Consider the following 19,269-nt stretch of genomic DNA (forward strand, 5'->3'; position numbering starts at 1 on the left):
TGGACTTGGTGGTTTCTGGAAGCCTTTTTAACACCTGACTGTCCATGTGCCTGGTCTCCAGGAAACATGCTCCCAGTGAGGTGGGGCCGCTGGTGGACAGCACGACAGAGGCAAGCGCCACCAGCTTCGCAGGAAAGAGGCAACCCAGCTACACTGCCTGCCTCCCACCTGACCTTGAGCGAGGATCTTCTCTCCCCAGCCACAAAGGGCTGCTGCATCCCTAGGGAGCCTGGGCCCGCACAGCCGCAGTCTGCTATCAGGCCTATCACCCCGGCGCCTGCGCCCCCAATACCAGCGCTCCTTACCTGCCCAGCCCGGGAGCCCTCTGGCCCCATTCACATGGTCCTCCTGGCCTAACCTGGCTGCGTGGACAGTCTCAGCTCCCTTCGCCGTCGTAGCCACCACCTGTCTCCCCGCGCCCACGTCCCACCCTGACTTCCTGCCTCCTCCGGAGGGCTCCGCAGCCAACCGGGCCCCAGCAGCCCAACCACAACCCTCTAGCACCCCAAGCTTCCTGCCACCATAGACCCCTGCCTCTCAGCCCCTGGGGGTCCCCTACATCTCCAGGCCAGGTCCTACTTCCCCTACTGTCCCAGGGTGACACTGGGAGGTTTAAAGTTGAGGGGAGGATGTCTGATAGACCCTCCCTTCTGCCCCCCAGGGTGCACCTGGGCAAGAGATTCAAGGGCAGCCTTTGGGCCCAGTGAGCAGGGGGCAAGCAGACACACACTCAGCTTATGGTGAGAGGCAAACAGCACCGCAGCACCACCGTTAACAGCTGAGAGACCCTTTTGTTTCTGTCTGGCAGCAAAGGTAGCATCATTCAGAGTCAGAGGAGAGGACAATATCCCTGTTAAATAGCTAGTGAGCAGACCAGGCATGTTACAGTCAGGTCAGGCCAAGAGAACGATTCCCATGTCATCTCAGAGCATGGAACAGTAGCTTTATTATAGTCAAGGGGATGTGAATGGTAGGCTACCATCCCTCTTACAGACAGAATGCTGGAAAACAGCCTGTTTCAGGAGGCAGACAGGACAACCTTGTGTCTTCAAGAGGGCATAGTAACGGCCCCTGCTGTAGTCAGAGGCCAGGACAACATCCACTAATCATGATTGGAGAGTAGGGCAACACTTCGAATTCAGGTAGAGGCAAGGCCACAGCCCCTGGCAGAGGTGGAGGGCTTGGCACTATCTCCTGCAACAGGTGGAAGACAGAGCAAACAGGGCCGCTCAGGCCCCCAGGTGCAGGCCACAGACTGTCAGGACTTTTTGTTATAAGCAGGAGGCAAGAAGATTGTCAAGAGCAGCAGGCAGGCAAAGAATTTCCATTTCCCCTGGGGCCAGGCTGAGGGGGTGCCCATCATTAGCTGAGGGCCAGGTCACCAGTGATATGAGGAACTCCAGGTGGCCTCATCAGGTCCAAGAACCTGGCCTTGACCCCACCAGGAGGAAAGTGCACATGCGTCACTGCCTGAGTGAGCTGGTAGGGGGAGGGGAACCCACAGAGCATTGTTGGGGCTTGTGAGGTGGAAGCAATGCTGTGTGCACCTCAGCTGCGGAGAGAAGGGGCGGGGGGGGGGCAGGAAATGGGTGGGGGGAAGAGGAAGCCTGAGTTGGAAAGTCAGACAAAGAGGGTAACACAGAAACAAAGGCTGAGAGAGACAAAGTGAAAAACCTTCACAGTGACACAGAGCCTAGAGTTCGAGCTCCAAGCCTGGTGCTGGGCCCAGACTCCCTTGCAATGTAAGCCTGAACACTTCACAGTCCATCTCCCGGTCTCAGCACAGAATAGAAAGACTGCCGCGCTGGGAGTGAGTAATAGTTCATATTCACTGAGCGCTCACTGTGCACTATTTCCCGTAAGGCACATCTGCTGCCTGTGGAGTGAGAATCAGCATCTCCATTGTGGAGGTGAGGAAACAGACTCAGGGGTTAAGGGAGCTCCTCAGGGTCGAATAGAAATAAACAGTGGCTCAGGCCTGTAATCCTAGCACTTTGGGAGCCCCAGGCTGGTGGATCGCTTGAGGTCAGGAGTTTGAGACCAGCCTGGCCAACATGCTGAAACCCTGTCTCTATTAAAAATACAAAAATTCGCCAGGCATGGTGGCGGGTGCCTATAATCCCAGCTACTCGGGAAGCTGAGGCAGGAGAATCGCTTGAAATCGGAAGGTGGAGGATGCAGTGAGCCAAGATCGCGCCACTGCACTCCAGCTTGGGCGAAAGTGAAATTCCATCTCAAAAAAGAAAAGAAAAGAAAGGAAATTAGCCAGGTGGGGTGGCAGCTGCCTGTAATCCCAGCTACTTGGGAGGCTGAGGCAGAAGAATCGCTTGATCCCAGGAGGCGGAGGTTGCAATGAGCTGAGATTGTGCTACCGCACTCCAGCCTGGGTAACGGAGACTCCGCCTCAAAAAAAAAAAAAAAAAAAAGAAGCAGAAGAAATAACAACAACAAAAAGAAATAAACGGGGTAGCTGGCTTTGAACCCATGTCTCTCAGATTCTGCATTCTTCAGGAGCCCAATTTACCTAAGTCACCTTCCATGGGCCTGCAGTGAACTAGGGTGGTCCCAGCGACGGGCGACATTCAGATAGCGGCCTTGGGCCTGAATAAATGACTGCAAGAGACCTTGATGGGAACCAGAGAGGGCGTTTATTGAGGAGTTTGAGGGTGTGAGCTCCTCCTCCTCCCCCTCCCAGCTGGGGCAGCAGAGGAAACCGGATGCTGGGGTTTTGCACTCTTGGAATTCAGCTCTCAGAAACCTGAATGTTCCTCCTCCCCCGCCAGGAGCTAGTGCCTCTGGGGCACCCCTCCCTTTCCTCTTCCCAGGCAGGCAGGGGAAGCGGCATTGGGAGAGGGGGCGGGGAGTCAGGGGGGCACAGGTGTTCCTCAGCAGAGGGTGAAGCGCCGGGCGCTGATGTTCATGCGCGTGAGGCCCAGGTGCCGCAGCAGCGGGGCCAGGGCCAGGCCGGTCCCGGGCTCCAGCTCCACCTCCAGCTCGGCCTCATCCAGCAGCTCCTGGTGCAGGTGACAGGCTTGGTCCATCTTCAGTCGGTGCAGCTGGGCCCGCAGCCGCAGCAGCTGCCCTGCCAGCTGCCGGTCCTGCGCCTGCATCTCCCGCTGCGGCCGAGAGGGGGCGTGAGCCTGCCGGACAGGCCCTCGGCCGCGCGCCGTTTCTCCCTTCCTGGCAACGCTGGGCCTTTGCACTGGCTGTGTCCTCCCCAGCCCCCTCTCACCTCGGCTTGATCTCTCCCTATCTCCCAATCTGGCTTCACCTGGTTGTTCTCGAACCCAGCTAAGGAGTCATTATTAAGCAAATCCAACTGCCTGGGCCCCATCCCAGATCAAATAAGCGGAATCTCTGCGTTGGAGCCTGGGTATCTTTATATTTGCTCGTGTTGAGTTGGGAGCCACCTACTGAAACTTCACCTCTTCAGAATCTGCCTGCAGCATGGCCAGTGCCTCCTTTTGCACTTCGCTGTATCTTTAGGCCATAGAAAGTCCCAGAGTAGGGGAGGCTGTGTATTTCCCTATTTATAATGGTGCCCCACACTCCCCAACGCCAGTGCTCTGTCCCCTAAGCAACAGGAGCACAAGATCAGTAGATTGGATGGAATCCTTCTTCAGCAAGGCTCCCTGAATACAACACTGGACAAGTCCATTCCCAGCTCCTTAGCCCAGGACACTGGAGCGGGCAGTTGCTGGAGGCAGGGTCCATTCTCATCCCTTCCCCATGCCTGTGGTCTTGGACTCTAAGGAGGATCAGCCTGAAGGCCCTGTGCAAAGCTGCCCACCCCACCAGACTCACCAGCTCCCGTCGGAGCCACTCAAGGGCGGAGTCCATTGAGTCGAAACCACAGATGACCCCAGGTCCCCCTGGTCCGGGTTTGGCTTGGGCCCTGCGCCAGGCCTGGCTCTGGACCTGGGCTGTCCACTCCAGATATGAGGGCCGCCGAGTCTGCAGCTGCAGCTTGGCTGTCAGTGCCTTCACAGAGTCCAGGCTCTCCCCCTCCTCATCCTCCTCGTCCTCTTCACCCACTGCCTGGAATTTCAGTAGCCCCAGGGACATGGCAGGTTTGAGGTGAGTGACAGGGCAGGGCTGCAGCTCTGGGATTAGGGAAAGGCTGGCAATATTGCCCAGGGAGAGGTGGCAGAAGTTGAGGGTGAGAAGAGCGTGCCAGGGAGTGTGTGGTGGTCAATGTTCAAGGTGGGCTGAGGGGCTGAGTGTGCCAGGAGGAGTGAGCAGATGGGTGTGTGAGGCCAAGTATGCAAGGGCTGGAATTTTCCTGGACTGCTAACTTGGGAGCCACGTGATGCCCATCTGGGTGGGAGCTGGAGGAACCCTGCTCCTCTGGCCCTTTGGATGAATTTTATTGTCTGCCCAGAAGGAGACACCCAGTTCCCAGAAAGGAAGTTGCTCCAGGATGAGAAAAGCATCATTCATACCAGAGTCTTGGCCCTCCTCCCAAGACTCACGTTAAGGGAGCTGAGATCCGGGAGGAGGCTGCCTAGCCACTCCTTGTCCTTACTCGTGACACCAGCCCTTCAGGAAAGGACTAGCCTCCAGGGCCCTGGCCTGGGAGTCAGGAGACCTGAGTTCTAGTGCTGGCTCTGCAGAACCTTGGGCAAGTCACTGACCTTCTCAGAGCTCTGTTGGGACAGATGAAGGATTTCAAGCTAATACTCTAAGGAACCCTCAAGGGCTGCCTGCAGGAGAAGGGCGGAGCTGTGGATGGGCTCCTTGCCTTCCATCTCCTTCCCCTCCCAGGGCTTCAACCAGAGCAGTTCCCTTTTTTAAACTTTGTTTTGAAACATAACATACACACAGAAGGACAGGTGCAGTGGCTCACACCTGTAATCCCTGCACTTTGGGAAGCCGAGGTGGGCAGATCACGAAGTCAGGAGATTGAGACCATCCTGGCTAACACGGTGAAACCCCGTCTCTACTAAAAATACAAAAAATTAGCCAAGTGTGGTAGCATGCATCTGTAGTCCCAAATACTTGGGAGGCTGAGGCAAGAGAATCGCTTGAACCCGGGAGGCAGAGGTTGCAGTGAGCCGAGATCGAGCCATTGCATTCCAGCCTAGGTGACAGAGCAAGACTTTTGTCAAAAGAAAGAAAGAAGGAAAGAGAGAGAGAGAGAAAGAAGGGAGGGAGGGAAGAAGGAAGGAAGGAAGGAGAGAAAGAAAGGAAGGAAGGAAAGAAGGAAGGAAGGAAGGGGAAAGAAGCATAACATACACACAGAAAAACTGTACATATCATAAATGCATGGAAACAGGGTGGCTCATGCCTGTAATCCCAACATTTTGGGAGGCTGAGGTGGGCAGATCACCTGAGGTCAGGAGTTTAAGACCAGCCTGGCCAACATGGTGAAACCCTATCTCTACTAAAAATACAAAATGAGCTGGGCGTGGTGGTGCATGCCTGTAATCCCAGCTACCCAGGAGGATGAGGCAGGAGAATCACTGGAGCCCGGAGGCGGAGGTTGCAGTGAGCCAAGATCACACCACTGCACTCTAGCCTGGGCAAAAAGAGAGAAACTCCATCTCAAAAAATAAGTAAATAAATAAATAAATAAATGTATGGCTCGATGAATTCTCCCAAACTGAACACATCCATGTAACCAGCACCCAGATCAAGCAACAGAATATTACCAGCACCCAGGAACGGCTGTTAGCCTCCTGTGTGCTCTTGGCCTGTCACTAATCTCCTAAGGGTAACATCACCCTCATTCTAACAGCATAGTTTTCTCTGTTTGTATACCTTCTAGTGGTTCACAAACTTTAGCATGCATCAGAATCACCTAGAAAGCTTGCTAAAATTGCTAGGCCCCACCACCCAGTGTTTCAGATTCAGTATGTATGGGGCGAGGCCTGGTAAACTGCATTTCTACCAAATTCCCATCCCAGCTGCTGCTGGTCTGGAATTTTACAATTTGTACGTTTTTTTTGAGATAGGGTCTTGCTTTGTTGCCAGGCTGGAGTGCAGTGGTGGGATTACAGCTCACTGCAACCTTGAACTCTTGGACTCAGGTGATTCTCTTGCTTGACCTCCTCAGTAGCTGGGACTTACAGGGTCAAGACCCCACACCGAGCTAATTTTTTTTTTTTAATTTTTGATAGAGATGAGGTCTTCCTCTGTTGCTCATAATGGTTTTGAACTCGGCCAGGCGCGGTGGTTCATGCCTATAATCCCAGCACTTTGGGAGGCCGAGGCGGGTGGATCACAAGGTCAGGAGATCAAGACCATCCTGGCTAACATGGTGAAACCCCATCTGTACTAAAAAATACAAAAAAATTAGCCAGGCATGGTGGCAGGCACCTGTAGTCCCAGCTACTTGGGAGGCTGAGGCAGGAGAATGGCGTGAACCCGGGAGGCGGAGCTTGCAGTGAGCCGAGATCCTGCCACTGCACTCCAGCCTGGGCAACAGAGTGAGACTCCGTCTCAAAAAAAATAAATAGCAGGATTGAAAGTCAGAGGATGAGAAAGAAAAAAAAAATTAGGGCATGGTGGCACATGCCTGTGCCCAACTACCTGGGAGACTGAGATGGAAGGATTGCTTGAGCCCAGAAGGGCAAAGCTGCTTCAGTGAGCCCTGATCACATCACTACACTCCAGGCCTGGGTGACAGATGCTGACCTGTCTCAAAATAAAAAATTTAACAAAAGGCTTCTGTGCCTATGAAGTACCATTGTTTTATTCCTTTATTCTTTTTTTCTTTTCTTCTTTTTTTTTTTTTTTTTTTGAGAGAAGTCTCACTCTTATCCCCCAGGTTTGAGTGCAATGACTCAATCTGGGCTCATTGCAACCTCCACCTCCCGGGTTCAAAAGATTCTCCTGCCTCTGCCTCCCAAGTAGCTGGGATTAAGTTGCCTGCCACCACTAATTTTTGTATATTTTAGTAGAGACGGGGTTTCACCATGTTGGCCAGGCTGGTTTCGAACTCCTGACCTCAAGTGATCCACCCACCTCAGCCTCCCAAAGTGCTGGAATTACAGGCGTGAGCCACTGCGCCCGGCCTATTCTTTTATTTTTTTATTTATGTTTTTATTTTTTTGAGACGGAGTCTCGCTTTGTCGCCCAGGCTGGAGTACAGTGGTACAATCTCGGCTTACTGCAAGCTCCACCTCCTGGGTTCACGCCATTCTTCTGCCTCTGCCTCCCAAGTAGCTGGGACTACAGGCACCTGCCACCATGCCCTGCTAATTTTTTTGTATTTTTATTAGAGACAGAGTTTCACCATGTCAGCCAGGATGGTCTCGATCTCCTGACCTCGTGATCTGCTCGTCTCGGCCTCCCAAAGTGCTGGGATTACAGGTGTGAGCCACCGTGCCCGGCGTCTTTTTTTTTTTTTTTTTTTTAATGAGACGGGGTCTCACTCTGTCACCCAGGCTGGAGTGCAGTGGCGCAATCTCAGCTCACTGCAACCCCCACCTCCCAGGCTCAAGTGATCCTCCCACCTCAGCCTCCCAAGCAGCTGGGACCACAGGCCCATGCCACGCCTGGCTAATTTTTTGTGTTTTTGGTAGAGTCGGGGTTTCACCATGTTGCCCAGGCTGGTCTCAAACTCCTGGGCTCAAGTGATCCTACTGCTTTGGTCTCCCAAAGTGCTAGGATTATGGCCACGAGCCACCGCTCCCCTCCCTATTCCTCTATTCTTTTTCTTTTCTTTTCTTTTCTTTTTTTTTTTTGATACAAGTCTTACTCTGTTGCCCAAGCTGGAATGCAGTGGCGTGATCTCAGCTCACTGCAACGTCCACCTCCTGGGTTCCAGCAATTCTCCTGCCTCAGCCTCCCAAGTAGCTAGGACTACAGGTGTGAGCCACCATGCCCGACTAATTTTTGTATTTTTAGTAGAGACAGGGTTTCACCATGTTGGCCAGGCTGGTCTTGAACTCCTGATCTCAAGTGATCCGCCTGCCTTGGCCTCCCAAAGTGCTGGGATTACAGGCATGAGCCAATTCGCTTGGCTTTTTTTTTTTTTGAGACAGAGTCTTGCTCTGTTGCCCAGGCTAGAGTGCAGTGATGTGATCTCAGCTCACTGCAGCCTCTGTTTCTCGGGTTCAAGGGACTCTCCTGCCTCAGCCTCCTGAATAGCTGGGACTACAAGCACACACCACCTTGCCTGGCTAATTTTTGTATTTTTAGTAGAGACCAGGTTTAGCCATGTTGGCCAGGCTGTTCTTGAACCTCTGGCCTCAAGGTATCCACCTACCTCAGCCTCCCAAAATGTTGGGATTACAGGTGTGAGCCACTGCACCCAGCCCTATTCCTTTATTCTCAATTAAAAAGAAAGAAAGAAAGAAAGAAAGAGAAAATAAATAAATAAATAAAATAAACTGGGCATGGTGGCTCATGCCTGTAATCCCAGCACTTTGGGAGGCCATGAGGCAGGAGCATTGCTTGAGGCTTGGAGGTGAAGACCAGCCTGGGCAAAACAGGGAGACCTCCATCTCCACAAAAATATTTACAAAAGAAAAAGAAGATGGATGGATGAATAGATGGGTCCTGTGGTAAACTGACTCAGCTCTCTTCCTGCAATTTTACCAGCTTAATTGTGTCTCTCGCCAGACTGAAAACCCTGTGAACAGAACCTTCCCCAGTCATCCGTGGGCCCCAGCACCAAACACAGGGCCCAGCTAGCTCACTGTACGGGCAATACACACTTGCTGAAACGATGGCGGATAGCGGATGGGGTTCTTGAGGTCTGGACTCAGCCAGAAGTGGGCTGCACAGAGGGCGCCCTCAGGCAGGGACTTCCAGCTGCGAGGTCTGTGAGGGGCGCCAGCTACACAGCTGCAGCATTTAAGGTGGACCAAAGGATTTCCCCAACCCAAGTTTCTTATGTATGGGAGGAAGTAGGCAGTTCCCAGTTTCACACCCACTTTTCAGCCCTTCCACCACGGTACGGTGGAAGAGATAGCCTGCCTTCCTTCCTTCCTTCCTTCCTTCCTTCCTTCCTTCCTTCCTTCCTTCCTTCCTTCCTTCCTTCCTTCCTTCCTTCCTTCCTTCCCTCCTTCCCTCCTTCCCTCCTTCCCTCCCTCCCTCCCTCCTTCCTTCCTTTCTTCTTTCCGTTCTCTTTTTTGACGGAGTTTTGCTCTTGTTGCCCAGGCTGGAGTGCAATGGCGCTATCTCGTCTCACTGCAAACTCGGTCTCCTGGGTTCAAGCGATTCTCCTGCCTCAGCCTCCCAGTAGCTGGGATTACAGGCGCGCGCCACCATGCCCAGTTATTTTTGTATTTTTGGTAGAGACGGGGTTTCATTATGTTGGCTACGATGGTCTCGATCTCCTGACCTCGTGATCGGCCTGCCTCAGCCTCCCAAAGTGCTGGGATTACAGGTGTGAGCCACCACGCCTGGCCAATTTTTTGTATTTTTAGTAGAAATGGGGTTTCGCCATGTTAGCCAGGGTGGTCTCGAACTCCTGACCTCAGGTGATCCGCCCGGCCTGGGTCTCCCAAAGTGTTGGGATTACAGGCCTGAGCCACTGCGCCCGGCCTTTGTTTCTTTTTAAAGTTAGCAGTAGTGCTAGCACCTCAGGGCTTGAAAAAACAAAAATACAAAAATATTGAGTGTCTCCTGCAGCCCAGGCACAGGGTTAAGGACTTTAGGCAAGATTATTCTCCCCATTTCACAGACAATGACATGGAGATTTGCTTATAACAGTCTCTGGCCAGGGACCTCGCTAAGAGATATTGGCAATATGAGGGGAAATTCCTGTGAAACTGTGATCGTCTCCTCTGAGGGGCCTCCTTAACAGCTGTCCAGACGGCGTCGCCAGCTGCCCAGGCAGTTCCTATCCCTTTCGGAGCTCCAGCCTGCCACTCCTGACGCTCTCAGAGTCTGGCCTTCTGCTGGGTCCCGGGTCTCTCACTGGCAGAATGGAGTTCTCGGAGCTGATCCATATGGGCTGGGCCCAAGCAGAGTTTCTACGGGGCCCGGAGGCGCCCCCGCTTCGCGGCACGCTGTGAGTCACCGTCCACCACCTGCTGCTGTCGCCAGGGCCCGCGTCCTCTCCTGACCTGTGGCTGCTGCTGTTGCGTAGCGTCGACTCCTTCGAGAAGCAGTGAGACGTGGCGGGGTGGGGGGGTCTCCGGAGTTGGGGAGCGCGCGGCTTGGCGGAGTAGGGGGCACGGCCAGCACAGTCGGAGCTGGAGCCCTCCTGCGTAACGCCCAATCCGGGAAACTCGTTGCCCCTCTCCTGGGAAAGGACCGTCCCTCCCCAGGGTTGCGAGTGACTCGGGCACCATCACCCTGTGCTGTAAGGACCTGCGAGTGCTGCAGCTGGAAATAGAGGGCGCGGAAGCGACGCTGGGCATCGCCCACTCCATCGAGGTGTGCCGAGGGCGCGCCCGAGCCCTTTAAGCTCTCCCTGTCTCGCGTAGAGGGGAATAAAAAGGTGCTTCTGTTCAAAGAGGCTCCGCAGCCGCAGCTAAATGGCAGGGGGATGCAGGGTGGTCCGGGGTACTTGGAGAGGCCGAAGCTGAAGCTACAGGGCTGAGGGGCTGGAAAGGGGGCGGGCGAGACAATTCCGACCCTCCCCAGAGCCCGTGACTTCCTTCTCCGGACGCTGTCCTCCCTGGAATCAGTCATCACCTCCTTCCCTTTATTCTACCGTCCCAAGGGCCTGAGATTGGGCGACTCCTGGCACTTCCGCCCGGACGCTACTACAAGAGAGTAGCTCGCGAAGTGGGCGCGGTCGTGGGGGCCCGGGGAGGTGGAAGCGCAGGGCCTGGAAGAGGCGCGGGGACAGGGCACTCCCTGGGTGCCCTAGACCTGGCCTCTCTCCTCTCTGCGCCGCAGACAACGCGTGGCGGCTGAGCGAGGTGAACGATGAGTTTAGCTTGTGCCCCAGATACCCCCGTGCGGTGATCGTGCCACACGTGGTGGACGATGATGCCCTGGCGCGCAGCGCCCGCTTCCGTCAGGGAGGTCGCTCCCAGGTGCTCAGCTACCACCCGGCTCCCAGCGGCACCGTGAGCGCGCCCTCCCCACGCTCCGCCCCTAGGCGGCTGCGTCCTTTCTGGGCCTTTTCTTTTTGGCCCGGCCAATGCGCGGCCTAGCCGCTGCCCCCAGCTCCTCCCCCATTCTGGTCCCGCCCCTCTCCCGCCTTTTCGCTGGGGAGGGTAGCACCTTTCTCTGGCCCCGCCCCTGACGGTTCGGGGCCCCGCGAAGCTTAGTCCCTTCTTTGTCAAGCCAGGACCCGCCCACGGTCTATTCATAGGGTCCCAAACCACTTTGGCCACAACACCCCCAGACTGGTCCGAAGCCTCGTGAGTTCGCCTTGGTCGCTGCACTCCAGCCTATCGGTGTGCAGATCTGGCCTAGAGACCCCCTAAGGCTGGGGGGGGTCACTTCCAGAACTGAGTCCAGTCCGCAGGTTCTGCTACGCTCCAGCCAGCCCCTGACTGGTCCCCAGAAGCGGCGCTGCGAGAAGGACCAGGAGCTGCTGCGAATTGTGCTAGCGAGGACTCGTCCTTGGGCGCGGGGCTTCATCATGGACACGCTCCTGGCCCAGGCCGCGAAACAGGCCCGCGTGACTGGCGGAGGCACGCAGGCAAAGGCCGCTTACCCTGGCTGGAAACGGTTGCACTGGTCCCTGGAGAGGTAAGGGGTCTCCCACCCTCTCCCAGGATCTCTCCTGCGGGGTTCTGTGAATGTACATGTGTGTGAGTATGTGTTGGGGTGGGGCGGTCCTCCAGGAACCTTGAAGACTCAAGACTTTCCTGGTGTCATCCCTCCACGTGGGCAACCCCACTTGCACACCACCACTGAGAGAGCTCCTTACTCTCTAGGCACCCCAACTTTGCCTGGGAAGAAAAAGCACCTCTTTACATTAAACTGAAATTTGTCTTCCCAGAACAACCTCCCTGCACGCATGCACCCCCTCCCTGAGGGCTGCACCTGCACAGATGTGATCTGTTCCCTGTCTCCAGGTGATGGCAGTGCCAAGAAGAGGTCCTGAGGGAGTTTTGTGTTTTGAGGAGAGTAGACTGCTTCCCTATCCGAAATACAAAGCTCTGTTTATTCATTTATTTACCCAGCACTGAGCACAGGGGCTGCCACAGTGGCCAGCTCACACATGGCACAGATCAGCAGAGAATGGGCAATCAGGCTCCCCTGAGATGAGCAGCAGCGCAGAGGAGGTGCCCCTCTCTTACTACGCCAACTTCAGGTAATCAGAGGTTTCCCTGAGAATAAGATGCTTTAGCTGAGACCCAAAAATGGAGGAGGAGTGAGCCAGAAGAAGAAAGAAAGACCCTGCATGTGGAGGGAATTGCAGGTGTCCAGGTGCAGAGACAGCCTGGTCATTTGTCCTGTTTGGGGAACTGCCAAGTACAGTAGTCCCCCCTTATCCTCAGGAAGTATGTTCCAAGATCCCCAGTGAATGCCTGAAGCCTCAGATAGTACCAAACCCTACAGATTGTATGTTTTTCCATACCTATGATAAAGTTTAATTTATTTTATTATTTTTATTTATTTTAATTTATTTTTTTGAGACAGAGTCTTGCTCTGTCACCCAAGCTGGAGTGCAGTGGCGCAATCTTGGCTCACTGCAACCTCTTCCTCCCAGGTTCAAGTGATTCTCCTGCCTCAGCCTCCCAAATAGCCGGGATTACAGGCACCTGCCACCACGCCCAGCTAATTTTTTTTTTTTGCATTTTATCTTATTTTATTTTATCATAATAATTATTTTTTAAGATGGAGTCTCGCTTTGTTACCCAGGCTGGAGTGCAGTAGCACGATCTTGGCTCTGTGCAACCTCCATTTCCTGGGTTCAAGTGACTCTCCCATCTCAGCCTCCCAAGTAGCTGGGACTACATGCATGTGCCACCACGCCCGGCTAATTTTCTTTTTTGTATTTTATTTTATTTTACTATTTTTTGAGACAGAGTCTCACTCTGTCGCCCAGGCTGGAGTGCGATGGTGCGATCTCAGCTCCCTGCAACCTCTGCCTCCCAGATGCAAGCAATTCTCATACGTCAGCCTCCCAAGTAGCTGGGACTACAGGAGCCTGCCACCGTGCCCAGCTAATTTTTTTTTTTTGTATTTTATTTTATTATTATTATTTTTGAGATAGAATCTCTCTTTGTTGCCCAGTCTGGAGTGCAGTGGTGTGATCTTGGCTCACTGCAACCTCCATTCCCTGAGTTCAAGTGATTCTCTCGCCTCAGCCTCCTGAGTAGCTGGGACTACAGGAGCATGCCACCAGGCCCGGCTAATTTTTGTATTTTTAGTAGAGATGGGGTTTTACCATGTTGGCCAGGCTGGTCTGGAACTCCTGACCTCAAGTGGTCCGCCCATCTCAGCCTCCCAAAGTGTTGGGATTACAGGCATGAGCCACCACGCCAGGCCTTTTTTTTGTATTTTAGCAGAGATGGGGTTTCATCATGTCGCTCTGGGTGGTCTTGAACTCCTGAGCTCGGGCAATCCACCTGCTTCAGCCTCCTAAAGTACTAGGATTACAGGCGTGAGCCACTGTATCCAGCCAAGTTGCCAAGTTTAATTTATATAGTAAGCACAACAATAACTAATAATAAAGTAGAACAATTACAACAATATGCTATAATAAAAGTTGTATAGGTCAGGTGCTGAGGTAAAAGATAGGTATTTTTGGAGACTTAGAAGATTGTGGCTGGGCACGGTGACTTATGCCTGTAATCCCAGCACTTTGGCAGGCCGAGGAGGGTGGATTGCTTGAGCCCAAGAGTTTGAGACCAGCCTGGGCAACATAGGGAGACCCTGTCTCTGTACAAAATACAAAAATTGGCTGGGTGTGGTGGCTCATGCCTGTAATCCCAGCATTTTGGGAGGCTGAGGTGGGAAGATCACCTGAGGTCAGGAGTTCGAGACCAGCCTGGCTAACATGGTGAAACCCCGCTTCTACTAAAAATACAAAAAAATTAGCCAGGTCTGGTGGCGCGGGCCTGTAATCCCAGCTATTTGGGAGGCTGAGGCAGGAGAATCACTTGAAACTGGGAGGTGAAGGTTTCAGTGAGCCGAGATCACGCCACTACACTCCAGCCTGGGCAACAAGAGCGAAACTCCAAAAAAAAAAAGGTTGTATGAGGCCGGGCATGGCGGCTAACGCCTGTAATCCCAGCGCTTTGGGAGGCCGCGGTAGGTGGGTCACGAGGTCAGGAGATCGAGACCATCCTGGCTAACACGGTGAAACCCTGTCTCTACTAAAAATACAAAAAAAATTAGCCAGGCGTGGTGACGGGCTCCTGTAGTCCCAGCTACTCAGGAGGCTGAGGCAGGAGAATCACTTGAACCCAGGAGGTGGAGGTTGCAGTGAGCTGAGATCGTGCCACTGCACTCCAGCCTGGGTGACCTAGAGGGAGACTCAATCTAAAAAAAATAAAAAGTTGTATGAATGTGATCTCTTTCTTAAAATATCTTATTGTACTATACTCACCCTTCTTGTGATGATGTGAGATGCTTAAATGCCCATGTGATGAGATGTGGTGAATGACATAGGCCTTGTAATACAGCCTTAGGCTCCTACTGACCTTGAACACAAGCCCACTGCAGTACTGCCACGGTCACTCTGATAACCAAGACAGCTACTAAGTGACTAATGGGCAGACACTGTGTGCAGCATGGATATGCTGAACAAAGGGATGACTCCTATCCAGTGAGACAGAGCAGGGTGACTCAAGATTTCATCACAACATTCAGAAGGGCTTACAATTTAAAACTTATGAATTGTTTATTTCTGGAATTTTCCATTTAATATTTTCAGGCCACAGTTGATCATGGGTAACTGAAACCTCAGAAAGTGAAACCATGGATGGGGTCAACTAATGTCCTTGGTATGGTGGGAGTGTCGAGTATGAAATGGGAGGACAGATGAGGCTACAGATAAGCTTAGACTTTATCCTCAAGGCAGTGGGCAGCCACTGAAGGCTTTTAAACAGAGCTGAGAAGTCGCTGTTAGATTTTCTGGCAGGAGGTCACCGGTAACCTTGAACAGAGCAGTTTCTGGGAGGTAGGAGCAGATGCAGAATTCCAAGAGAACTGTGTTTTTCTTGTCAGACCGGGGCTCCCCAGGGAGTGCTATGTTGCTCCCATCAGACTGGTGTACATCAAGGGTGTTGTGATACTTCCATCAAATTGGTGGTTTCCCAGGACATTGTGTGTTTCCCCAGAGGGCTATGTGACCCCTCTCCAGGTGCTTTCTCAAAGGGTCTTGAGTCTCTCCCATCAGATTGAGGAATCCTCAAAGCTAAGAAACCATTTTAGGCCGGGCGCGGTGGCTCACGCCTGTAATCCCAGCACTTTGGGAGGCCGAGGTGGGCGGATCACGAGGTCAGGAGTTCGAGACCATTCTGGCCAACATGGTGAAACCTAACAATGCAAAAACTAGCTGGGCGTGGTGGCAGTTGCCTGTAGTCCCAACTACTCTGGAGGCTGAGGCAGAAGAATCACTTAAACCCGGGAGGCGGAGGTTGCAGTGAGCTGAGATCGCACCACTGCACTCCAGCCTGGAGACAGAGCAAGATTCCGTCTCAAAAAAAAAAAAAAAAAAAAAAAGAAACCATTTCAGGACAGAATGAGACCCTGTCTCAAAGATTAGGAACTCCTCTGTGGGTTGTGTGTGCCTTGAGACTGGACTCCCTAAAGGGCTCTGTGTCCCTTTTATCAGATGGGCTTTTTACAGGATTCTGTGTCTCCCTCATTGGTCTTGAACACTTGCTCCCTGGCTGTACTTGGCAAGGGCTTGGGCTGAGAAAGATGACCAGACTCTCACCGCCCAGAGGGCGGCCCCTGCAGGAGAGCTTCATGCGCCTAGTGGAGGCCTGTGGGGACTCGGAGCAGAGCATGGACAACTGGCTGAGTCGGCTGGACGGCTGCCGCTGGCTGTAACATGTAAAGGAGGCACCGAGCACCGCCTGCCTGGCAGTCCGGGGCATGGAGAAGTAAGGCTCCCTTGACACAGAATAGGGTGGGATGGGCAGGGTTCTCAACCCCTGGATGCAAAACTGTGATTCAGTAAGCAAATATAGCCTAGAACTGGGTCCATTCTATTCCTGGCCTGGTACATGGGGCTGAAGGCACAGACAGCACCCTGCTTGTGACTTCACTGGCCCAACTCATCCTGGACCCCTTGAGCAAGACCATGGCTGGATTCCAGGAACTGGTGGAGTGGGAGTGGATCCAGGAAAGTAAGTGACCACCCAACCCCAGCCTTACCCTCCATCCAGAAACTTGCTTCCTCGTGCCCATTGCTCTGCTGCCTCCCCAGGCCGGCCACCCCTTCCAGCTGCGCTGTGCCCATTCAGCTTTCTCCCAAGCCTACCCCAAGCACGAGGCACCCACCTTTCTCCTCTTCCTGGACTGCGTGTGGCAGCTGGGCCGCCGGTTCCCACTGTCATTGGAGTTTGGGGAAGGGCTACTGTTAGCGCTGTTTGGGCACGCCTATGCCTCCCCTTTTGGCACCTTCCTCTGCAACAGCGAAAAAGAGAGGTGAGCTGAGGGTGTGTTGAGGTAGCTTAGGGGGCAGGCACAGGAAAGAGTTGGATACCTGTGCCATCAGCACCTTACTGCCTTTTTTTTTTTTTTTTTTTTTGAGATGAAGTCTTGCTCTGTCGCCTGTTGCCTGGTCTGGCGTGCAGTGGCGCAATCTGGGCTCACTGCAACCTTTGCCTCCCTGGTTCAAGCTATTCTCCAGCCTCAGCCTGCCAAGTAGCTGGGATTACAGGCATCTGCCACCATGTCCGGCTAATTTTTATACTTTTAGTAGAGATAGAGTTTCACCATATTGGCCAGTCTGATCTCAAACTCCTGACCTCAGGTGATCTGCCCACCTCGGCCTCCTAAAGTGCTGGGATTACAAGCGTGAGTCACCGCGCCCAGCCAGCACCTTACTTCCTTAGGAGCCATCTTTCCCAAATTCAAGTGGGTTTGTCTTTTAGGAAAACTGAGTGTTCTCCTTGCCCCATCTCCAAATCTCATACTTCCTCCTAACTTCTGCAAACCCAGAGATAAATAGGTCCAAGGCCAATCCTTTAGACAGATCTACTCTGTCCATAGCCAATTGCAAGTGAACCCCTACCTTGAAAACAAGGATTAAAGGGGAAATTTGCTGCAAAAATAATTTCTAGGGCTCTCTACCACTTTGCAAGGTCGATTGTTTCAAAGCAATAGAACAGAGGTTGAAAGCAGAGTGGAATCATTTGGGCTCAAATTCCAGTTTCACCACTCACCTGCTGGGTGTTCATAGCAAACCTGTCTGAGTCTCAATCTCGTCGGTAGCATGAAGGGGATAAGAGTAGCCATAATCTGGCCGGGCGCGGTGGCTCACGCCTGTAATCCCAGCACTTTGGGAGCTGAGGCAGGCAGGTCACCTGAGGTCAGGAGTTCGAGACCAGCCTGGCCAACATGGTAAAACCCCATCTCTACCAAAAATACAAAAAATTAGGCCTGGCACGGTGGCTCACACCTGTAATCCCAGCACTTTGGGAGGCTGAGGTGGGTGGATCACGAGGTCAGGAGATCGAGACCACCCTGGCTAACATGGTGAAACCCCCCGTCTACTAAAAATACAAAAAATTAGCCGGGCATGTTGGCACCTGCCTGTAGTCCCAGCTACTCAGGAGGCTGAGGCAGGAGAATCACTTGAACCTGGGAGTCGGAGGTTGCGGTAAGCCGAGATCCCGCCACTGCACTCCAGCCTAGGCGTCAGAGCAAGACTCCGTCTCAAAAAAAAAAAAAAATTAGCCGGGTGTGATGACACATGCCTGTAATCCCAGCTACTCGGGAAGCTGAGGCATGAGAATTGCTTGTACCTGGGAAACAGAGGTTGAAATGAGCCGAGATCATGCCACTGCATTCCAGCCTAGGCAACAGGGTGGGACTCCATTAAATAAATAAATAAATAAATAAATAAAAGAAGTGGTATTTTTATTATTTGGTTGGCTTGTTGCATATGCTGCCTATCAGCCCCAGATGCCAGCTGTCTTATGAGACTGAGAGATGCTGGGAGGGAGTGTTCACCTTTCCAGGGTGAAGATCAGATTTAGTGATCTTCTGTTGCTCAGTCTTCCTCCATACCCCATCCTGCTTCACTAACCCCACTAGTCCTGGATCATCTCTATTTACCTCCCTCTCCCCCATCCTTCATCTTTAGTCTTTCTTCTAACATTGTCTGAGTTTGGTCCTCCCTTGCCAGAAGGCCCTCCCCCCGTTTTCATCCACACTGGTCTCTTCCATCTGGACTCTCCGGTAGCTGCCTCACTATTCTCTGCATCTTCATTGTTATCAGTTTTCTTTCAAAAGCTCCTGGGTCCAGACCTATCAATATTCACAGTGGGCCCTTTCCCACCTTCTTTCTTTGGCTCATGCCGTTCTCCCCAAGTGTTGGCTGTTGCTTTGCACAGTGGGTATGCTAGGTCTGTTGAGACTCAGCTCAAACATCACATTCTTAATTAGCCTTCTCTGACACTGAGGCAAAACTAAATTGGTTTCTCCCTTTAAATAGAACTCCTTAAGTAGGACTTTGTCTTGTTCCTCTTTTATTCTAGTGCCTAGTACAAGATCTGACTGGCAATAATGTTTGCAAGAAAAAGGAGAAAAGGAGAGGTTATCACTGCTCCAAAGTAGTTGTCACCCTACTAACCAGGGCTGCCCACCCAGACTCCCAGAGGGCATACCTGGGGCTGGAAACTCACTCCCTGCCTTTCTGCAGATGCCTGTGTGAAGTGAGGACTCAGACACACTCCCTGTGGTCTGGGCTCAACCAGCCAAAAGAGCAACAAAGACTCCGGAACCCACTCTACATCCTCAATCCCTTGGCCATCTGAGGAGCCCCAGAGCCTGCGGCTGTGGCAAGGTGAGCCCCACACCTTCTCCCCTGGGGATTACCCCTCTGCTCAGCGTCCTGAGCTGTCTTCCTCTTCCTCAGGCCTGTTTCTGCGCTGGACCTGCTCACCTGAGCCTGCAGAACCTACATGGGGGAAGAGTGTGGCAAATAGTGACAGGAAGGGTGAAGACAGAAGCCTCTCAGCCAACTGCTTCAGCCGAGCCCCCACTCTAAGCACTGGCTCCTTGGACAGCAGCTGAGATGTTCCCAAAACCTCTGCAGGCCCCTTAGGACCTTTACACCTTGGATGAGGGTGCCTGCAACCCAGGTTAGCCAAAAGTACTGAGTGTCTTAAGTCTGAAGTGTCCAAAGTATAGGGAGGTCTAAATAATAAAAGTCTCCATGATCAGCATCAGCTTGCTGGGGCGTCAGTGAAAAGGAAAGATGATGAAACAGACACCACAAAA

The 19,269-nt window shown here is 52.8% G+C and overlaps 3 protein-coding genes and 1 pseudogene across 4 annotated transcripts in view; 1 reads left to right on the top strand and 3 right to left on the bottom strand.

The window, feature by feature from the left end:
* Positions 1-422, bottom strand: part of LCK (LCK proto-oncogene, Src family tyrosine kinase) — a 34,618-nt gene extending 34,196 nt beyond the window's left edge. For both annotated transcript variants that reach the window (XM_054464693.2, XM_054464686.2), the window contains exon 1: positions 306-422. The gene's annotated coding sequence lies outside the window, so the exon portion shown is untranslated. The remainder of the gene's footprint in view (positions 1-305) is intronic.
* Positions 423-2,629: 2,207 nt separating this feature from the next.
* On the bottom strand, positions 2,630-6,140 carry FAM167B (family with sequence similarity 167 member B). The gene is made up of 2 exons (XM_054464863.2): positions 3,805-6,140; positions 2,630-3,116 (listed from the first exon to the last, which is right to left on the bottom strand). Exons 1-2 carry the CDS (start codon positions 4,063-4,065, stop codon positions 2,886-2,888), a joined length of 492 nt encoding a protein of 163 aa, XP_054320838.1. The 5' UTR covers positions 4,066-6,140; the 3' UTR covers positions 2,630-2,885.
* Positions 6,141-9,080: 2,940 nt separating this feature from the next.
* Positions 9,081-10,966, bottom strand: LOC129020471 (uncharacterized). The gene has a single exon (XM_054464829.2). The coding sequence runs from the start codon at positions 10,588-10,590 to the stop codon at positions 9,970-9,972; it is 621 nt and encodes a 206-aa protein (XP_054320804.1). The 5' UTR covers positions 10,591-10,966; the 3' UTR covers positions 9,081-9,969.
* Positions 10,894-19,214, top strand: LOC129006555 (myotubularin-related protein 9-like; annotated as a pseudogene).
* The last annotated feature ends 55 nt before the right edge of the window (positions 19,215-19,269 follow it).

Source organism: Pongo pygmaeus, chromosome 1, assembly GCF_028885625.2.
Source record: "Pongo pygmaeus isolate AG05252 chromosome 1, NHGRI_mPonPyg2-v2.0_pri, whole genome shotgun sequence".
Taxonomy (NCBI): domain Eukaryota; kingdom Metazoa; phylum Chordata; class Mammalia; order Primates; family Hominidae; genus Pongo; species Pongo pygmaeus.